The 22,041-nt window shown below is 38.6% G+C and overlaps 1 protein-coding gene across 1 annotated transcript in view; it reads right to left on the reverse strand.

Moving 5' to 3' along the window:
* Positions 1 to 754: 754 nt before the first annotated feature.
* Positions 755 to 22,041, reverse strand: part of anapc1 (anaphase promoting complex subunit 1) — a 58,387-nt gene continuing 37,100 nt past the window's right edge. The window contains exons 44-53 of the mRNA XM_063491695.1: positions 20,568 to 20,654; positions 19,277 to 19,394; positions 16,336 to 16,413; positions 14,911 to 14,978; positions 14,622 to 14,760; positions 12,664 to 12,750; positions 8,344 to 8,439; positions 7,500 to 7,689; positions 2,616 to 2,747; positions 755 to 2,379 (exon numbers count right to left, since the gene is read on the reverse strand). Of these exons, the coding sequence (XP_063347765.1) occupies positions 2,237 to 2,379; positions 2,616 to 2,747; positions 7,500 to 7,689; positions 8,344 to 8,439; positions 12,664 to 12,750; positions 14,622 to 14,760; positions 14,911 to 14,978; positions 16,336 to 16,413; positions 19,277 to 19,394; positions 20,568 to 20,654 (1,138 nt within the window). The 3' untranslated portion in view covers positions 755 to 2,236. The remainder of the gene's footprint in view (positions 2,380 to 2,615; positions 2,748 to 7,499; positions 7,690 to 8,343; positions 8,440 to 12,663; positions 12,751 to 14,621; positions 14,761 to 14,910; positions 14,979 to 16,335; positions 16,414 to 19,276; positions 19,395 to 20,567; positions 20,655 to 22,041) is intronic.

Below are 22,041 nucleotides of genomic sequence, written 5' to 3' on the forward strand. Positions count from 1 at the left end.
AAGTTTGATGCTAGCATGCTCTGTGTGTTGCAGCTCTATGAGGTGGGTGTGGGCCACTTGTTTGCTCGGATGTTTTCCATTTGCTCTGGAATGTTCTTAGAGCTGTTGGTTAGAAATGATCTAAGGCTCTGAGCTAAACACATACTGCAAACCCTCCCACACAGGAACTACATGACATTAGGATTTCCATACTCAGCTGGGAATCAAAATCCTAAACTTTTTGGAGAGTTTAAAGGCTAAAGTGGGGTTTTTCCACCTATAATACTGGGACACACACATTGTGGAAGAGCAGCATATCCAGATATTGATAGAAAAACATGAAAAAGGGGTTGGTATTGATTTTGATGTTATTATAGTTCCGGTAACTCTTTGGGAGTTGTAAACAGGAAGTGTAATGTTGCTTTGGATGTGGGCTGCAGCTGGATATATTTATTTAAATTTGAACAAAATGGGTATTGAAAAGGTCTTGTTTGCAATGAATCCACATTTGAATAGACAACCATAACTAGGCTAGTTTGATAATAAAACTTAAAACCTGATGGCACTCCAGCTACTACAGAAAAAGCATCTGGGAACCACACTGAGCCACTGTTGCAGCTTATTAATGTGAGGATTAGTGACCTTACAGTCCCTTAAAGTCTTTTAATGAAATCTTTTTACTATTTTTCTCCAAATTTTAATTTCGATATATCCAACACAGTTAGTATTATCATCATTAAGATATACATCAGTTAAGTTTTGTTCAAAATTTCTGTCTTTACCCATTTCATTTATGTAAAAAAATAGAAATCTGACTCCGTGAGCACTTTGGAAGAGAAAAGCGTCAAGAAATGGTCAGTTAGTTTTCACTATCTTGGATTTCCACCACTACATGCAGTAGTGCATTTTTAAGCACTTATGCTACAGTCATGAACTGCAAAGGAAAGTCCCACAGTCTGGGGTGTCAAATTTTCTGGCTAAGCTCAGCATCAAATATCCAACAGAAACACAAAAGTCTGTAAATGTCTTCAACAAAACACCAGCATAATTTACTTCATAAGAAATTGTGTTTTTTTGTTACTACTAGCACATTTTAACCTGACCATTCAGATTACCTCTCGTGTTCATTGATACACAAATTCGTAATTCAAACCTTCCACAGTTTTATGCGTTATGGTTTGGTTAAATAAAGGCAAAAATTTAGAGGATTAGATGCTGACCTCACGTTCTCAGGCCATATCACAGTTTCTGTGTTGGTGTAAAGATTCACAAAGCAAACTAAAGCAAGTAACAGTGCAAGTAACTAGCAAACTGAGCCCCACCTGTGGAGGACATTGCTTTACTATAAAACTATCACTGGAAGATCAGGGGATTTCTTTCATGTGGCAGGACACCTGAAACAACACAGACCATTTTGTTTCACGCATCACTTAAAAAGCGACCTTTATCTTATCCACACTGATGTAAGGCTGGCACCACAAAAGTAAGATCTGAGCTAAATAAACAAGCATGACGGACACTGGCAAAACACATCAAAAAAGATGAATGCAGTTCTTGTGAGGGTTTAATGAGCAGTAAGCAACCAGTCTTTGTCAGAAACATAAAAACACAGGAAATGCAGCAGCATTTTCAAAAAGAGTATCTTCAAAGTGGTGGACATAATGAGATTTAAAAAAAAGAGGAAACAAGAAGGCAGATGATGTCCTGATTATGTTGAGGAGTCTCATTCACCCACATTAAGCCATAGAATAAAAACAGTATTCATGGAGTGTGCAGGTACTTCTGCTTTTTATTGCCTTTTCTTGCTTTTCATGTTCACTCAACCCAGTGGACTGAACTCAGCTTGAAAACTAGTATATGACAACAGCTGAATTATGATGATCAGTTCATTCTGTTCTATCTGCCACTGGAATTCTGAGTAACCATCTGAAAAGGTTAAACTGCACGATTACTGCAGCCTAAACCTTTTTTTATACCATAAAAAAAACCAACCTAAATACAAATATGTTACAAAGATAATCACTTTAGTTATTTCATTTCCTAGAGCCTCAGAGGGAAAAAGTCAGTTCTTCTCCATTCAAGGCAGCCATGCTGCATTTAGACAAAAGATGTCTAATGCTCACATTTTGTCCCACGTGCTGCACCTGTTTGCAGCTGTTACAGGTAGAAAATCAGTCCCACAGGTGCCAGCAGTGTAAGGCTTTGAAGTGTTTCTCTGAGAGGTTACCAGCCCATTTACGAGTTCTGAGAATCACAATCAAAATGCTTGCAGTGGAAATCCCAGCAGTGTGTGTGGTCCAGATGCAGAACCCAGAAGGACAGGTACGAGCCTCAGCAAATCTCTCAAAGGGATGCCCAACTGGCTGCTAAGTAACAGTAAGTCCCCAAGTGAGCTGCAGCCTGCACGTGAAAGAATAAAGCCTTAAACAAGTGTACAGTTTTCATCATATGAATTTTTTTGTACAATGGTTTCAAGTTCTGTATGATCATGATGGTAGAAATGCTACTTTCCCCCTCTTAGTTACATTGTAGCGATCTAAGTCATGGAGGTAAATTCTTGATGCTGTCAACAGCATGCTGGATGTTTACATGCAAATGTACAAATGCAGTTTCATGTGAGCGTATGTTTGTCTTACCCTCCAGCTGTGTGTGTGCGTTCTTGAGGTAGGGGATTGACCGGTACACCAAGAAGCAGGCCAACATGATTGATTGGGTGTCCTTTGAGAGTGCCTCTCCCTTCATGTAGGTCCTCAACACCGAGCTGTTTTCTAGGAGAGAAAACAAAGATGAGACACAGATATTTTTTTTATTTACATTATTTTTTTTTTAAGCTTATACCGGTTATCAAATATCTTACTAGAAAATGCCTTTTTCCATTCTTTCCTTTTTTTTAAATTAGCTGTGTCACAGTACTAACACAATTGTACTATTAATGTTTTCCAAATGTTTTGAGTATGTTGAGACTAGTAAATAGAATAATGAAAAACTAATGCTGATACCTGTCATGTTTTTGTCTTCTTTGCTCATACATGGTCGAGTGAGCCAATGTGGATTACAGACACTGAATGAATGAACAAAAGAAAACTAAAAAAGGAAAAAAAGAAGTGATTTTTGTGCCTAAAACCAGAGGACCCATAGTTTTCACTATCCCAAAAGAGGATATCTGCTTGTTATCCCTCTGGAACTCTTAGGCCAGACTGACGCTTAGCACCAGTGATCTGGCAAAAGCCAAGGACTTTATGAAGGACAGTTCTGCACTGAAACTGGAGTAATAAAAGGCTGCTTAAAAGCAAAGTAGCAGCTGTTCAACAGGCAGTATTTAAACTCTGTTTACAGTTCCACTTTAGCAAAGGTGACAGCAGATAGAACAACAGACTCATGGTTTGCCCTCCGTGGCATTGACGTTATCAAGTACATTTTGTAAAAACAAAACAAAACTTTACTCGTTGCTATCTGGAATGTGCGTCGTGTCAGCAAGCCATGTGGCAAATATGCAGTTCTGCACATTTGCTGCATGTGGCATGCAAATTCACCCCTTGACTTACTTTCAAGCAAGCCAATTTACCTCAAAACTGTGTAATCATGTCACAAGACTGTAGAAATGTGTTTCTGTCCCCAGGCTATGCACGCATCCTTAAATATATTTCAACAGGAAATGCCCCTGGTGATTTTAAGGGTGGAAATCTCCATCTCTCTCAGAGCAGTTGTGTGAGAAAAGGTCACAGAAAAATAAGTCCTACGCTGCTGAATTTCCTTACATTTTCCAAAAACTCAATTCAAAACTAATCTTTAATTGATAATGATCCTTTTCAGTATTGCATGAAATTCAAAGAATCCCATTGGGAAATATCTGTGACTTCTTGTGTATCTCAGTATCTTTTATGAATGAATTCACTGCTGCAAGCAGTCACTTCTCAGAAAGATACAAGGGTTGAAACAAGAATCATAAAAATAACAAGCAAGCTCTTGATACATATTTCATTCATGGTTGAGTTCCAGAGAACTTCAACATTCCTGATGCTTGAGGTCAAGCTAGTTTGGATTTCCTTTCAGCTGTCTGCCAGAGGCGAGAGGCATCACAAAACATAAAAGTAAAGGCATGTTTGAATTATTTCATGAATGCAGTCTCATCCAACTACTTCACCTGTTTCCCACGCTGCTTATTGTGCATTTATTACCATGAGGGTGTGTTAGTGTACTTGTGTGTGCAAATTCTGTGATGGAATGTGTGTTTGTTTAAGTATATACACAGGCTGTTTAACTTCTAAACTATGACATTAATGTGCTACACCCGTTACAGGAAAACAAGCTGAAACACATCCTGCCTGTGAAATACTCAGCATGTGACACTGCTGCTCAGCAGAGCCAACTCTTTGTCACATGCAGGCACTGCAAAAATAAATGCTCACTATATCTATTATCGATCTATACATGTTATGTGTCCACAGAGTCTATACTTGCTGATATTAATGCATCCAATGTCAAGCTTGTTTATCAGTAGAAAAAAAACTGATTGCTTTTGAACAATGTCTAGCTAACAGCTGACTTTCCTCAGCTGACACCTGTCATATGGTGGCCTTCTGATTCTCTCTCATACAACTTGCCACATTGTCCTTAAAGTGGACTATTGCGCCAATTTCCTGCTCCACTCAACTCTATTTTAATCAAACAGAACAATATGAAAACAAAGGTCACCCACAATATTACAGAGAAAACTGCACCAATCAGATAATCCCCTATGCACAAGCAGTAGGCAACAGTGAAAACAACCCCCTTTTAATGACGATGCCTGTCTCCCAAATTATGGGAGACTAGCAGCTGGTTCCACATGAGAGGTCCATAATAGCTGGAGGCTCTGCCTATGATTTTACTTTTAGAAATTCTAGGAGCCACAAGTAAGCCAGCAGTCTGAGAGCAAAGTGACGGGAAAATAAAGTACCAGGAAATCTTTACGATATCATGCTGGCTGATTATTGAAAACCTTGTAATTGAGAAAGATTTTAAATTTAACAGGGAGCCATAGAAGAAAAGCCGTGTCACTACTCTTGCTCTGTTATTTTGGATCAACTGAAGGCTTTTCAGAGAACTTTGAGAACAACCTGAAAACAATGAATCACAACAGTCCCATGTAGAAGTAATAAATGTATTAAGTAGCTTTCACCCTAGAGAGGATGTTTCTAATTTTAGAGAGTTTGTGTCGATGAAAGAAAGCAGTTCTGTATTTTTACTTAATGTGAACACTAAATGACATAACCTGCTCAAAAATGACTCCAAGATTCTTCACAGTTTTACTGGAGGCTAAGGTGATGGTATCCAAAGCACACCAAAAACAGAGAATGCTGTTAGATTAGTTTTCTATGATTCACAATTCTAAATAATCTAAATAATAATATATTGTATACTAGGCCTTGATGCAGGGCCTCAGTTCAGCCAATGCCTGAAACAAGCCCTTGCAGTTCCTCTTCCTTTTAACCATTTTTTCTGATTGGCTGCCCTTCATAAATAGGTGGACGTGGACGAAATCCTCTTTCATTATAAAAGTTCAGGGTAAAGTTAAAGAGGCAAGATTTAGATGGTTTGGACATGCGCAGAAGAGGGACTGTGGATATGTTAGAAAAAGGATGAGAAAAAGAGGAAGAATACAGAGAAGATTTATGGATGTAGTGGAGGATAGGGAGTGTCTCCTCCCCTGTCTGTTATGACAGAGGAGGGCGCTAGGGATTGGATGAGATGGAGGCAGATGATCCACTGTGGCGATCACCTCCGAGCAGCTGAAAGGAGATTATAGAAATTCAAGAATGAAGGGGGAAAAATACAGATAGATAAATGAATGAATAAATAAATAAATAAATGGAGCATTCAGGACAGTCTAAAACCTGAGAGCTGAAAAATTCCCCCTGACGTTGTTGATATATATAGTAAGAAACACTTGAAAAAATCCATCTATTATTCAATGAATAAGAGACAATTATTAACACCGTTTCAACTCGACAGAGAGCAGGACCCACAGTGAGCAGAAGCTGTGTTTGCTAAATGTGTTACTGAATAGGGTAAGACATCTGAGCCTTTGCTCAGCATTCTTCATGTTGTTCTCATCTTGATACCATCAATTGATACCCACATCAGACATCTGTAGCAGCAAACATCAGCAATCTGTCCCGCATCATGTGCTTTCTTCTACCAACACATTCAGCACAGCTTTACATCTGTTTAAACGTGGTGTAAATGCAACCAGACAAGAAATGCAAACAGATTCTTTGTTACACAGCACAGAGGAAAGCCCCATCTCTGTTGGTCAAGAATGTATTTGGAGTTGAAACATTCCTTTCTTAACATTTTAACAGCAGTGCTTTGGGTAAAAAGAATTAGTTACAGATGTGATCTTTGCAAGACAGATGTTTGTGCAAGCAAACACCAAAAACCTCAACTCAGGAACTGACCTGTTAGCACATAAAATACATCAGCTTTTTTGGGGGGAGGGCGTACTTGTTATACATAAAACAGTTTTTATACATGACTGCAATGCACCCTGAGTGTTTAGTCCAGGATGAAATAAGTCATTTTCATTATTAGTTTTAATGATTGTCACATCTTGATTAATCATTAACTACACCAAGTGCAGATATAGTTAGTGACCTTGGGTTTAACTGCTAAAAAAATGTATTAAACACTATCAATTAGTCCCTCTGTGACCTGACTAGGCTATTTTTAGTTTCAACCTGAGGACAGACTCTTTAGCTAAAAGGTTTGTAAGATTTAACCTCTCTTCATTAATCCTTGAATTACCCCTCTTACAGTTAGTCCCACAATTTGTTGAATGAAGACCATTTTTGTAGTTATGCCTCTGTACACAGTCACAGTGGATTCCCTTTCCCCTTAAATGCGCTGCTAGGTGTTTACTAACCGCCTTTAGCAAATGTTTGTTTGTGGGTCTCTATGTTCATTTTTGTCTTCAATAACTGAAAAGCATGCTCTACAAGGTTAAGATCAAATGACCAACTTGACCATTGTATAATATCCCATTGCCTTGAGAAAGTCTTAGATTTCTCTTGCTTTATCCTTTGGGTCAGGTCATCCTGTGCTTTGGGTTATGATATCCTATGGTTCAGGTTATTCTTTCGAGTATAGCCCTGTTGTGAAGTTGTTGTTTTTTCTTAACCACAGAAATAATTCCGTCGTTATGTACTTTAGTTATCTTCTGTGCTCTTTTAGGCCTTTGGGTGTTGCTGAGGTGGCCAGTGCATTCATCCGTTTCAAGAATGTACCGGATTGATTGTCTGGTCACTCCTAAAGTGGTTCCTCTCTAATAGATTTACTCTGGTTTCTCAGTCTAAAGATGGCCTCCTTCATTTGAACTGATATCTCTTCATTTCTTCTTCTATCTCAGTGAAAAATACAAATTCAACACTTGTGGTGGTTTACGGAGGAAAAGCTGCAAAATGTGTCTTTGTCCAAAAAAACCCAAAATAAAACTATGGACCCAATTAAAGAAAAGGTCTGAACATGTAATCTCTCTTCACCTTTGAGCCAGCTGTCGAGCGTGGCATCCACCGCATTCTTCATGACCGGCAGAAATTCAGAGGTAAGCAGGGTGTCGCGGCGGTTCGCAGGACCTCGCTGCATCCTGCTGTCCCACAATTCCACTACCAGACGCAACTGCCACAAGGGAAAGGTCTGCAGCAAATCACCCCGACGCAGAGCTGACACTGCCTGAGAGACACCAGCAAAGGCAATGTGTTCATGTGTCTTAACAGATGTAGAGCACTTACTGAAGGTCTGTCAGGCGTATCTACCAGTGGACATTTAAAAACCTTGCAAAATGATTTGATTAGGACATTAGCTTATTTTTTTGTGGTTTGTTAGCCACAGCTTTATTTCTGTATGAATTTGTATTTTAAAAAACAAAACAAAACTCTGTACTCCAGGGGAAAAACAGGCTATAAAAATTCTGTGGTATGAGACAAAGGAACTTTAAATGTAACAGGTAAAACTAAAAAGTAGGAAAGACCACTTGACATTCTAATACACCTTCCAATTTATCTGATATATATGCATATGTATGATGTATATACGTACAGTAATACCCTGTTATTGGTCTAAATTTTTGATAACCATGATTCAAAGAATATTATGTGTTTGTAAATGAATTTTCTAACTTTAAGGTAAATATTTTTTTCAGCTCATTTCACTTAGTAATTTAAAACTTAAGCCAACCTGACATACACTAGTATTTCATTTGATGGAATTTCTTTTCTGGAACGTTTGTGTTACTGTTACTTGGTTGTTTAATTGCTTTACAATTGCTAAAATGTACTGACAGGGAAGAGTCGCCTCTTTCTCACACAATCTGTGCGTTTGCGTTACCTGCTCGATAGCAATATACGTGGGCAGCATCTCTGGACACTCCTGCGTCACACATTCGTACAGCATAGCTGAGAACAACACTAGAGTATCTTCTCTCTGCAAAGACAAAACATGGAGTGAGCGTGTGACAATTCGACAAGGCTCGAGGTCACACAACATCCAGAAAAATATGTCTCCCTTTCAAAAAAGAGATGTGATTTAAGTTCAGACTTCTAAGCTTTACAAAAGATTTTAGGTTTACTAAATATGTGCATTAACCGCTTATACTGTTGGCCACTGAAAAATGTCCATATTCTCCCGTTTGAGAAACCTTTGCATTGTATTTGGAGTATGTTTTGTGTCATTATCCATGTTGCGGAAGTTTTCCATTTAAAGCCTGCAGACAAGCAGTGAGCGGTAGCTAACATCCTTTAATAAAAACACAAAAACAGAAACCAAGCTTGGTGGAGAGAATGCATTATCGCGGGGCAGATGATAAGCAGTCTCTCTACCAAGCTTGGTTTCTGTTTTTGTGTTTTTATTAAAGGATGTTAGCTACCGCTGCAGGCTTTATTTAAATGGAAAACTTCCACAACAAAATGGCGCTGTGAACAGGGTGGTTCGTGTGGTCGCTGAACAACGGTTCCGTGGACGGGCTGATCACCCCTGAGGGAAAAGGTACCTTTGTCCTACCAGCTGTTGAAGCGGAGAAAATGGAGGATTCACAGAGTCGTGTGTTTTAGCCACCACCGAGACCATCAACTTTGAGACGACTCTCAGTGCCCCCCTGACTGACGTCCCTCCTTATGCATGAGATAGTTGAAATAAAGGTGCTGTTACAACTCATTGTGTCTGCAGGCTTTATTAACAAATTTCCACAACAATCACTTCCACTCTGAAGCACTTTGTTGATTCTGAGCAGAGAATATAGCCCTGTGCACTTTAAAACTACTTCTTCTGTCACATAATCTATAACCACTAGTAACCAAGTTCCTGTGACAGCTATACATGCCTATATAACCATATAACATTGTCCCTACTATGTTTTACAGATGAAATAGTATGCTTCAGATCATAAGCTCCTTCTCCAAACTTTTCTTTTCCCATCATTCTGGGAAGCTAATCTTTCTTCTGTCCAAGGGATGTTTTTCTCAGAAATGTGCAGGCTCTTTTGAGTGTTTTCTGGCTTGCACCTTGTTGTAAACCCCCTGCATTTACATCAATGAAGGAGTCTTCTCGATAGATTTTGTGAAGGGATTTTCTTTAACTGGCTCACCAATGGATTCCTTCTTTTAAAGGTGATTGGTTTACTTTGACTTAATCCTAATGGCCTCTTTCACTTGTATTAACATCTCATTGGGCTTTCCAGGGCAACGGTACCAAATGCAAGTTCAGCATTTGGAATCACGGCTATCCCTCCACAGCCTCAGCCACCTATGGACGTTCAAGATCCTACGTTGCCTTGTTCTCGAGTTTCATTCGCATTCACAAGACTTTCAGAAAACCTGACCTCTGACCTCGATCTCGAGGTCGCTAGATCCGAAGATTTTTAGTAGATACACCCGCTGGTATCAATTTCAAAATCGTACATCTCTTCGTTGTCAAGTTATCACATTTACAAACTTGGCTGACCACACCGCCTGCCTGCCCAGTGGGTGACGACAATAGCCCATCAGCCTTTCACAGCTGAGGGGTAAAAATGTCTCTCTCCTAAACAATGAATGCAACACTTTTGTTAAAACCCTTGAATTCAAGCTGAAAGCCTGCAATCAGCCACATGTTTAGTGTATTAAAATTGTGTTGCTGTCTAAAATCATATGAATTTAACTGAAGTTTGTACAGACCACAGAACACATCTTAATCAGTTCCTTATATAGAGGCTGAACCCTGATTAAAAACTAAATTCATTACTTTTAAGGCCATCTGTTCACTTTAGGCACACTCTACTGACAAGGAGAAATACGGAGCCTGTTGGGATCTGTATATTTAAAATCTAGGCATGGAGCTATTTCACCCCACATTAATACCAGACAGCAACGAATCTTGCAATTACACGCCAGAAAACAATTTCCTGAATTTACAGACTATGTTCACATTTAATAAACAAGTAATGTAGAGGCAGAAATGCTGAGATTGAACTGATAAAACTAGACGAACAGCAAAGAGATGTCCTCCTGTTCTTAAATTTAATTACAGAACACTATGCTTCAACATGATTAATTTTCTTCCATTTCACCATGCAAGTTGAAACCAATGACCTCCGTGCAATCTAACCAATTACCCAGATGTGACGAAGCAGCCACTTTACTCAAAATAAGAGTCAAGTGATTAATAAGAAGATCAAGCATTGGTCAGAACAATCTATAGAATGCGTGTAAAACCTGTGCCATATTTCAACCACCTAAAAGTCAACCAGCTGTAAGGTAAGCATTTTTTGGCCGTCATTACAGTTTATTTTTTTCATTAAGCTTGTATGCAAACCTGTTTTGACTGAAATATCCTAAAAACTATTCTTACTTTAAAGCCAATCTTTTTTGTGAGTTCTGTGATTTCACATTTGCCAAATTTATTGCTAAAAGTAATGATCAGCTCATTAAAGGCACAGAATGTGTGACTTTGAGGTCAAAATTGAGGTAAAATATAGTACAGATGTTAAAAATGTGCAGGAATGTTAAGGGGTAATAACCTGTGTGAGTTTTGAATTTATTCAATACTTTGCCTTTATGACCAAATATTTTCAAACTAGCAGCAAATATTTAGAGCTGATCAACAAATATTTGCTAATATACTCAACTTAAAAGTAATGAATACAGGAAAAATGCTACTTGGAAAACTTCAGCATATCTGCATTATGCAGACTGGCCTCAGAGGGCCATGTGCATGCCTGTTATTTCACTCTTGTTGGCATGTTGAGTCAAAGTCAAGGTCTTGAATATTTCCCACATTTCTACCAAGATCTACTGTAGCTGTACTTGAAACTTGTTTTGTGTGTGATTGTACAGACATATTACATTTGTAACATATAAAACAGTGACACAGAGTCTGGTCAATGCTTCCTATATGCTTTTAATTTAAGCTAATCTCTTCTAAAGGCTGATATGGTTGTTTGTAGTTAGTTTTCCTTGATTTTTCATCTTTACGTTTATCGTTTGCTATAGCAGTTTCCTGAAATTGTCTTTATTCTTTATATAGACAACAATTCTTTTTAATATATTTGTAACAATATAAAATCATGCTCATGGATGGGTTGTCCTGCACAAGACCCGAATCAGGATACAGGAATACATGGTGTATGAAAATTGTTGTTTATCATCTAACACAAAACTGACCTATTTGGGTTTTGTCTAACATGAATCTGGGAAGACATTTAATTAGCTTTTTGTATTTTTCCATTGCTTAAGTTAGAGCTCCTCCACAATCATGGCTCCTTGTTTACTCTAAAGGGTAGAGGAGTTTTGTTTACAATGTAACTATATTTCATTGCCAACTATGTTAACAACAAAGCTGTGAGATATAAAATGGTTAAATTCCTTTGAAAGGTCAGGCTTCCTTGGAAAATTGACAAACTCTTGCTGGAATAACTCTCTAAAAATACTGGCAACTACGAAGTGTTACCCCTCAGCCTCCTAGTAGGCACAGCTATGGTGCATTTTTGCAGTTTTTCTCAAGTTATTGCATTTCAGAAAACTTACTCTGACCTTGAGATCAAGGTGACCGAGAATCAAATTCATCCAAGATTTTTAGTAGATGCACCTATCTGTTTAATTTGGAATTTCCTTCTTCAGTATTGGATTTAAAGGATTTTCAGAAAACCTATTTTGACCTTGAGGTCAAGGTCACTGAGAATCAAACTCCTTCAAGAGTTTGAAGCTCTTGCATCACCTTGATCTCAGGTTATCGCATACACTAATATCCGGTGCCAGGAGCCAGCCCCCTGCCTGGTGGGGTGACGATAATAACCCATCAGCCCTTTATGACTGAGGGGTAAAAATGGTCAGTTCTGTTAAAAAAAAGAAAAAAAGAAAAAAGGGAAAATGCTGGATGCATCTGGATAAATGAAAACACGTTTTGTTACCTTTTGTTTGCATTTATATTCAACACATTTGCTTTAGAAATCTTACAGTAAACCATAACTCACCACTGAGCTGGCATCTCTTAAGAAAAAAAATCTGTTTAAGGCTGAGTGTTTTGCAATACCATAATACTCCTTGTGTTTGGTCAAACCAGCCACAGGCTCTCTGTTGCTCACCCACAACAGTAACATGACTGCAGGGATAAGCAATTATGGAGGAAACCTGCCTTCAGAGTGTATCCATATCTATTTCTGGATGTAAAACTCACATGTTTCATCCCTTCAGACGTTTTACAGAAGAGCTCGGCAAAGGAGACAAGAGCTGGCTCAGAGGTGAACGTAGAGATGGCTTCAGGCTGCAGAAAAACATAAAACAATTGTAATATTACTATAAATTAACATATGGAGGAGAAAGAGAGAAAGGGAAGGATACAAAAGACAGATAAAGAAACATTTGAAAGAAGAAGACATTTAATATAAGGAAGGGGCACAAGAGATGTGATCTGAAGAAATAAATGAAATTTTATGCAGTTAACACTTTTCAAACAAATCAAATTCATCTTAAAGTATTATATAAACACGAGACAAAACAGAGGAAAAAGAGGAGACTATGTCAAAATTGCAACATTGAAGATCAGAAAGAAAGATGAAAATAGAAGAAGAAGAAATTAAGTGAGGAGGAGGAGATTGTAGACAAGTGGAATAAATAGTGTTTGTTTTTCCCCCTCTGGACTTCTAAGTATATTGACAGCGTACACTGAGACCATCAGGAAACCAGTAAATAGTCTGTCAACCACACAGCTGCCTACTGAACATTTAGTGATAACCTGCCAAGACTGGACAGAAGCATTCACTGGGGAGGAGGTCAATTCATTTCCAGTCACTCCTATTAATGTGTTTGTCAATCAATTTTTAAAGAAGGGTTTGTAAGAAGCAAAATGCTATGGAAAACTTAAATTGGTATAGATTGGTATAGACTCCCCCAGACCCCCCCAAAACTATTCACTGCAAATCAACAGTATCTGAAAGTCATGTTCTTAAGAAATAGGAAAATATACACCAAAGATCTGACACAGGATCTGTAAGATGCATCTGGCCCCTCTGTTGATCAAACTATATTTATTAATGCGCATTATAAATCTAAAAGAAAAAGGGAACCATGAGCGTCTGTGGATTAGTAGTATCCGACTTCCTACTAAAACCCTTGCTTATCTCAGGCTTCTGAAAGCTGTGTGCAGTACAGTAAGCAAATTGTTGAAGGAGCTCGTTTGCAGATGAACTCACTGGAAAGATGCAAACTGACTCAAACTAACAAGGGTGCGGTGCAAGTTGAGCTTTGCATTTGGCACTGTGTGGTAAAACTTTGTCTATTAGGGAGGGAGAGACACAAGACAAAAAATAAGATAACCTATAGAAAACTAAGAATAAAATAGCTGTTCTTTTCAAATTTGTAATATTAAATTGTCTCACTTCAACTACAACGCATCTAAAATTTTCCACCACCTGTAGATTTTTGTCTATGTGTATTAGGAGAAAAGCGTAAACAAAAAAGCTTGATAATGCTTATGCTTAAAAATGTACTAAAGCCTTCATTAACCTGCCACATGTTAATGGACTCTCACCACTAACAAGTACACTACAGAAAGTGAATACAATGCTGATGCTCTGGCTGATAGTAGCAAACTTAATCTAATTTTTTAAAAAGATGGATATTCATTGCATTTAGCACAGTTGCTTCAGAGTTTACAATGAAACAAAATTAATCGGTTAGCACCTATGCTGAGCTCCAAGTCAGGGTTTCCTGTTTACAAATATGGCTCGCTTTTTCACTAGCTAAATCACAATGGTAACATTAGCTGAACACATAACGTGAATGAAAACAGGTTATGTTCAGACTTTCAGTTTAACATCAGCTGTTTTTCTCCAATTCCTTTTATTTACAGCATATAGCATATTTTAAGTGTAATCCTCTGCTGGGAGAATATGATTTATACATAGGAAGTTGCTTACGTTGCTAATATGATGAATGAAGCCCAAATGTAAAGTTATAGCAGTGGAAATTACTGTAGTCGGAGGTAACTGCAAATACAACTTCTCTCCGACTGGGGTTTTAGGTTTAGCCACATTACCTAACACAATGAAAGCCTGCTCATGTTGAACTTCCCTTATAACATAACCCACAGGCTGGTATGTTGTTATGATTTTCAGGTTGGTGTGACAGTTTTACCTTGAAGGCTTTGACTCCAGAGCTGCGGTGGTTGACTGTGGTGGCTAGCAGGCTCTTCCAACCTTGAGGGTCGTCCTTGTAGGGCAGCTGGCCAGCCCGTAGTTTTACATACAACACCCCATCTCTCGACAAGATGGACCTTAGAGAGATAACAAAAGTAAGATTCGCATTTCCACCTAGATTCCACTTATACATTTACAATAAAAAGAAGGAATTATGGTCCTTATCATTTAGCAGAATCATTACTGTAACCCTCTACCAAAGTTATACATGTTCTCTCTATACTTGCTTTAGATGCTGTGTTTCTTTGCTGAGGTCTACAGACAGTTCCCAGTATCGCGGCCCTTTCACTTTTACCTGAAAAAAATATATTGACAAAAATAACAAAAAAGAGATTTTTTAGAAGTCCAGGGAATGGTTACTGCAATTAAAATGATTTTGGGTGGCATAAGAAATCAGTGCTGTTAATAAGGAAACTGCAAACTTCTGTTCTAGAGAACAGCAGATGATGGTAGGAACGGGGTGAGATTCCCATCTTCGATAAGGGGGACCAAAGTGTGTGCTCCAGCTATAGGGGGATCACACTCCTCGGTCTTCCCAGGAAAGTCTATGCCAGGGTGTTGGAAAGGAGAGTCTGTCCGTTAGTTGAACCTTGGATGCAGGTGGAACAATGCGGTTTTCGGCCTCGTCGTGGCCTCACTCTTTACCCCCTTTATGGGAGTTTGCCCAATCAGTCTACATGTGTTTTGTGGATTTGGAATTCGACCGTGTCCCTCGAAGTGTTCTGAAGGGAGGTGCTTCGGGAGTAGGGGGTGTCTGGCCCGTTGCTATGAGCTATTCGATCCTTATACAACCATTGCAGGAGTGTTGTCTGCATAGCCTGCAATAAGTCAGACTTGTGGATGTTGAACTCATCCATGTCTGCCCTATTCTCAACTATTCTGTTCATAATTTTTTTATGGACAGAATTTCTAGGTGTAGTCAAGTGGTGGAAGCCTTCCACTTGGGCGGTCTCAGAATCTTGTCTCTGCTTTTTGGAGATGATGTGATTCTGTTGGCTTTATCAGGCGGTGGCCTCCAGCTCGCACCGGAGTGGTTCACAGCAGAGTGTGAAGCAGAGTGAATGAGAATCAGCACCTCCAAGTCTGAGTCCATGGAACTCAGCCAGAAAAGGGTGGTGTGTGCCCACTCTGGGTCAGGGACCAGTTACTGCCCCAAGTGGAGGATTTTAAGTATCTCGGGGTCTTGTTCACAAGGGAATGGGAGACTGACAGACAGATTTGTGCAGCGACTGTAGTGATATGGACGCTGTACCAGTCTGTCGTGGTGAAGAGAAAGCTGAGCGTAAACGTCAAGCTTTTAATTTACAGGTTGATCTGTATCACCTTATGGTCACAATCTTTTGATAGTGACCCAAAATGAGAATGTGGATACAAGCAGTGGAAATGAGCTTTATCTGAAGAGCAGCTGGCCTTTCCCTTGGAGATAGGCTGAGGAGTTCAGCCATCCGGGAGAGGGTCAGCGTAGAGCCACTACTCCTCCACTTCAAGAGAAGCCAGTTGAGGTGGTTCGGGCATCTGACAAGGATGCTGCCAGGGTGAGGTGTGATTGATGGATGGATGGACGGACGGACGGACGGACGGAAATGTGGCAACCCCTACAGGGAGCAGCCAAATAAAGGCAAAGAAGAAGAACAACTATTCTCTGGCTTTACCCGTTTGAGAAGTTGCAGCTCAGGAAGCAAGGTAGGAGCCATCAGTTCTACTGTTGTCTCGTCATACCACTTAGTCTCCTGAAAAAAAGAGGAAATAGTGTCACTCACACTCACAAAGTTTGCCTGTAAGATCTCTAAGCACCTTACAATTGCACCAAAGTGCACTATCACCCTTTTATCAGTACAGGGTATTAATACACATAATATTTTATAGAACTGAAACATACAAAACGATACACATTTGATCTATATTTACACACAGTGTCACCAAAAAACTGCAACAGCAGTATAGAATAGCAGATTGTATGTGAATGTAACAGTATAACAACATGAGGGACAGCACCCCTAAATTAATTCACTTAAATTCATTTTGAAACTAACCATCTCCAAGTCTGAGTAAGTTTTCACAGATCTTAAAAAGCACACTTACACACACACACACACACACACACACACACACACACACACACACACACACACACACACACACACACACACACACACACACACACACACACACACTAACTGAGCATTCCACTGTGATTAAAATTTAACTGAGCCATTCTATTGAAGGTAGTCCTGACAAGCCTCCATCTTTCTTTATCTGTGGAAATGCATAAAGAGTTCAATTCAATTCTATATTTCACTGTTTATCTCTCTCAATGACTGTAGAAAACATTTACACAGTCACTGATCTCTCCCAGCAGCAGAATTTATAGATCTTGCTGTTTAAAACACAAATAACAGTTTAATAAGTTTTAGCAACAGTTGAAGATGAAAAGCAAAAGACACACAAAGGGATTAAAGTAATGAGTCTGTGCACAAATTTATCTAGCCCTACAACAATCTGGCAACCAGTGCCTTTTGCCCTGTTACAGCTGGGATACGCTCCAGCCCTCCACGACTCTTAACTGGATTAGAAGAAGAAAAATGGATGAATGTAAGCTTCTATATGGCGGTTGTTTTTTTGAAATGTGTAAATTCCCATCTCTTTGGGCTTCCTCAGCGTTTTGTCAAACTACGAAACCAGCAAAGAAAAGATCATAAGTGACTCAATAAAATATTAATGAAAATGACAACGACTATATGAAGTAACTGAAAAAGGTTTTGGAGCAGACACTATTTGCTGGACATGCTAAAATTCACTAGAGCTAGAGGCACCATGGAGGTTACAAAGAAGGATCTTGCATCATTTCTCCCTTCCTCATTTCATCACTCTACAACAGTACTACTATGACAAAACAATTTTCTTGCTCAGAGCACATCATTTCAAAAGTCACTGGTTTTGCTCTGTAGTCCTTTTCTTTTAAAAAAAAATGAGTAAAGACTTTTTCCTGACACACCTCTCAACTGATTTCCTCTCATTTTAGACACAAGCATGTTGAGACCAACTGTTCCAAGACACCCAATGTCAAATGGTCTGCTTGTGGACTAAATTAGCAGAGAATTAAGTTCTGAAGGAATGAGCAATTGCCAAAAGCAGAGAAGAATGCTCCCCAATTAATCCCAGATTATATTTTTGTGTGTATTTTACACATTTGAAGGTGTAAAAAAAAAAAGAAAAAAAAAAAAAAAAGTTCTTCCTACTATTACGATTTTTTTATGTTGGCGATCCATTTTGACGATGTATTTTTGATCATATGTTATAGCTAGTTTTGTTTAAAGTATGACAATAACTACACAATGCCAGTGTCGCCTGTCATTTATTTGAGTAAATTCCCATTACCTATTGGCTTTGTTCCCAAGAGTGTCAAATATTTGCTTTTACAGATATTCCAAAAAAAAGCCAGCAATTTCTATGGAAAGTATTTACCTTCACACATGAATGGTTGACAACCATTGATACTGGGAAACGGCACCAATGTGCGTCACTATGGCATCCTAATAATGCCACAGTGACGTACATAAAATTCTAACAATGTACTTGCTGACACAGAAAACAATTGCTGCTGTGTTTTAACACTTGGGATGTGTGTGTTGCCCTTAATACTAGCAACTTTTTTATCCTTGAAGACTTTAGAGAGAGGTTTTGCTAAGCAGTTATGCTATTTTCACTTTCTCTTATTTAAAACTGAAACCTACACAGTGCTGGATACCAGTTTTGGAGAAAACTAAGGTGCAGTGCAATGACTTTCCTCCATTTACATGCAACATGTTTAACTAAGAGCACATAGGCAGTGAGGCCAGCTTTTATTTAATGAAATTGTCACAGATTAATTTGAAAGCACATCTTTTGTCTTTCAAAATCAAGGATACTTGATCAAAAATAACAACGAGGAAAACAATGAGTGGCATATAAAACTATGCATGTCTACATACCAGAAAGTCAACTAAAGTTAACATAGGAAGAGACTATATATTTATGTATAACAACCAGATGTGCAGAAAAAGGAAAACAATTGTATGAACAGCTGAATTATTGCTAATCAGTTAAATGTAAAATTAGTAGCAAATATATACATATATATTAGCTACTCATAAGCTGGCATAAAACTGCTGCTCTTAAAATTTTAAAATAGCACCGATATGAATGAGATGAGACCACGGTAGCTGATTTTACACTGACATGAAGACGATTTAGTTTGAAAGTGTATGAAATCAACTGTAGAGGAAGTTGACTAGCTAAGAGCAGTTAACACTGATAAAAAAGCAGAACACAGTGGTATAGTGGACAGGCAAGTTTTTCTAACACCTCAAAACGAACAGAAACCATTGTGCACTACACTCTACAGTCTGAGTCAGAACGTACATTTGCTTTTGTGTGAATGTAAAAGTGGAGCACAGAGCACAGTGGTGCAGTTTGTGACAATGAGCTGTGACAAAGAATGAGAGGTGGTTTCAAAGGTGGCTTTGGGACAGGGAAAACTATGTTCAATTTTGAAACATGAACCCAATGGTCATTCACAGGTATTAGGTTGGTACATGTTTCTTGTAACCTCACCTTGTAAGTGACCTCTAAAAGGGCATAGCAAGGCTTCAGGGAGTCCACATCCACAGGGACGAGCAGTCGAGGCTCTGCAGCCAGCACAGCCAGGTGCCGAAGGGCCTGCAGGTGGTAGCTACAGCAAACACAGAAATACAAATATGCATTTGTTTTTTGTTTTTTTTAATTTACTAATATGAACGGATAGACATTCAATATTGTTTGTTAATATAAAGAATGACAGAGAATTGTGTTGTTATTCTCCAAAATTGAGACAAGCTTAGTTTTTTTACTGCAGGTGTGCCATTCTGAATTTAACCGATCATACGCCACTTCAAGGTTACATAATCTCTACACCATATTGGGGCATTAACACTCCCAACTCCGATACTGGTTAAAGGAGCAGAGGTGTAGTGGTGCTTGAAAAGTTTTCCTACCATTTTAGCTATGGTATTCTAAGTATTGGACAACTAGGCTGACTCAACAAAAACAGCAATGGATTTCAGCATTCAAGAAAAGTGAAGTCAGAATTAAGGAAGGGGTTTTTGTTGGGTCTTAAGTCTCTGAAATGATAGTTGAAAATAAATTTAAAAGGAAACTAAAGCCAACTGAATCAGCAGAATCGGGGAAGGATTTGTGCAGGTTGTCCAGTACTTTTTTGGCAATCAAAGAGCAGAGACGGATTCTGAGCTTGTGGATACCATGCCGAAAGCACATCAGCTAATGAGTGCCAGAATATCACAGACGGCATACTTCTTACATTATCATCTTTCTTTTTTTTTTTTTACAACAAATCTGGCCAATGAGTATGGGAAATACTTCATAAAGATATAAAAGTGATGGAAAACCAATATCAGGGAAGATTTAACTTGAGCATAATGACTACTGCTGGTTCTTGCACAGATAAATGGATGTGCAGTGCCAGCGCAAAAGCAAGCACCACAAATATTTTTAAGCACACTGCACTTATTTTAAGCTAAACTGACAGAAAGATGCTTCAATGCATTTCTTGCATCGTCTTCTTATTTCTTTTCAGAATAAACACCAAAAATATTTTGGTGGGAAACATGCAAGCTTAAATCGTGCACATCTAAAATTAGTGTAAAGCACTGTGCAAATTTTATAGAAGCTGTACAACAACTAGTACAAAAACACATGAGAGAGCCACACAAGCAATCATCTGTCCATCACTAATGAAATGATCACAAAAATCACATTTTTATAAGTCTCTATTGCTACTTTTTGGTACTTACACGGGTTATCAACTAAACTCTTATTTTAATATTGTGCGCATATGCATTAGTCTCACCGGTTGTCAGTGCTGTGAGCAGGGAAGTGTGGATACAGGGCACACAGCAGAGCAGCGATGGCTGAATTGGAGGTACTGAGGGTGTACCTGAAAGATGACATCAAACATCATCACTAAAAAAATAAAAAATTCACTGTTCTTTCTTTTCACAAAACATTAAAACATGTTCAGTACATACTGATGGGTTTGTAAGGAGAACTTAATTACAGAAGCCATTGTAAAGAAAAACGACAACAATAAACTTAACCAATAGAGTACTGTACAAAAGTCTTGAGTCACCAATGATCCAGACTTCCAAGTAACCTTACACTGAAACTTAGTGGCAGCAGGTCTTATGGAGTGAGGTCTTTGAAATGTTTGGTTCAAATTGTTGTCATTTTGTACGAAGGTCAAGCAAGAGCTACAACAGTGTCTACAGCTATCTGTAGGCTCTTTCATGGTCTGAATTTCAGCCAGCTTTTCTGGGGATATTGTCAAAATTAATGGAATTCTGATCCATAGCAAAATATTAAGAAATAAGATATTCCTCAAGACTTTTGCACTGTTTTTGTAATCTAAATATATATTTGAAGAACCTTGTGTATAAAAGCAAAACACATTCTTCCACATAAACTTTGTGTTCTGTTAGTTAAAGCAAATGAGTGCTGTAATCCAGTTAAAACCTTCAAAAACTGCAGTAGAGCCTCTTAAACGTAATAGCTGGCAGTTAAGCATCTACTTTGACTCAACATTATTACAATGACCCCATTAGTCAGACAATAAAGGCTTCTTGTGTCTGGAAGGTTACTGAGGTTCAACTGGGATAAAGGATGTTGCTCTTCATTTAATGGCTCCTTAATACTTTTAATTCCTCTAGTCTAGTAGTTCCAAACTTCAGGGTCAGCATGCCAGAGTTTCTTGGAGGGTGTTACAGAAGTCCTGCAGCAAGTACACAGTAGACAGATAACACAATAATCATGCTTCAAGCAAAAAACAACCAAACTCTATTTCCAGCTTCTCAGTTCTTGATAAAAGTGAAAATTGTTTGGGCTTTGGGGCACAAAAATGACAAAACAATCACAATAAGAAAAATCTACACTTCTGTTAAACTAAATGTCTTACTTTTGCTTATACATTCCTTGAGACTGAATACCCTTATTGTACCCCCATAGCCTTCTAATAATTGCACTCAAAACTCTGGTTTCAAAACAGGCAATGACATATGGCAAAGGGAAAACAAGGACAAACAGGATGTCCTTAAAATCCTAAAACAATTGGGAGCCACTGCAGTGCTCTCTACCAAAATACTGTTTACTTTATACCGCTACACTAAAAGCACCTCAGTCCAATGAGGTGCTTTAGTGAAGCATCATCAGTTTTCTATTTTAAGCAAATAAAGATTTTTTTTCTGCTTGTAACACTGAGTCAGTCAAACTGACTAACAGCAACATTACACGACTGAAGCTTCCTACCATCTGGGCGTCTGGCTGCTGCT

The sequence above is a fragment of the Pelmatolapia mariae genome, linkage group LG13, assembly GCF_036321145.2.
Source record: "Pelmatolapia mariae isolate MD_Pm_ZW linkage group LG13, Pm_UMD_F_2, whole genome shotgun sequence".
NCBI classification, from domain to species: domain Eukaryota; kingdom Metazoa; phylum Chordata; class Actinopteri; order Cichliformes; family Cichlidae; genus Pelmatolapia; species Pelmatolapia mariae.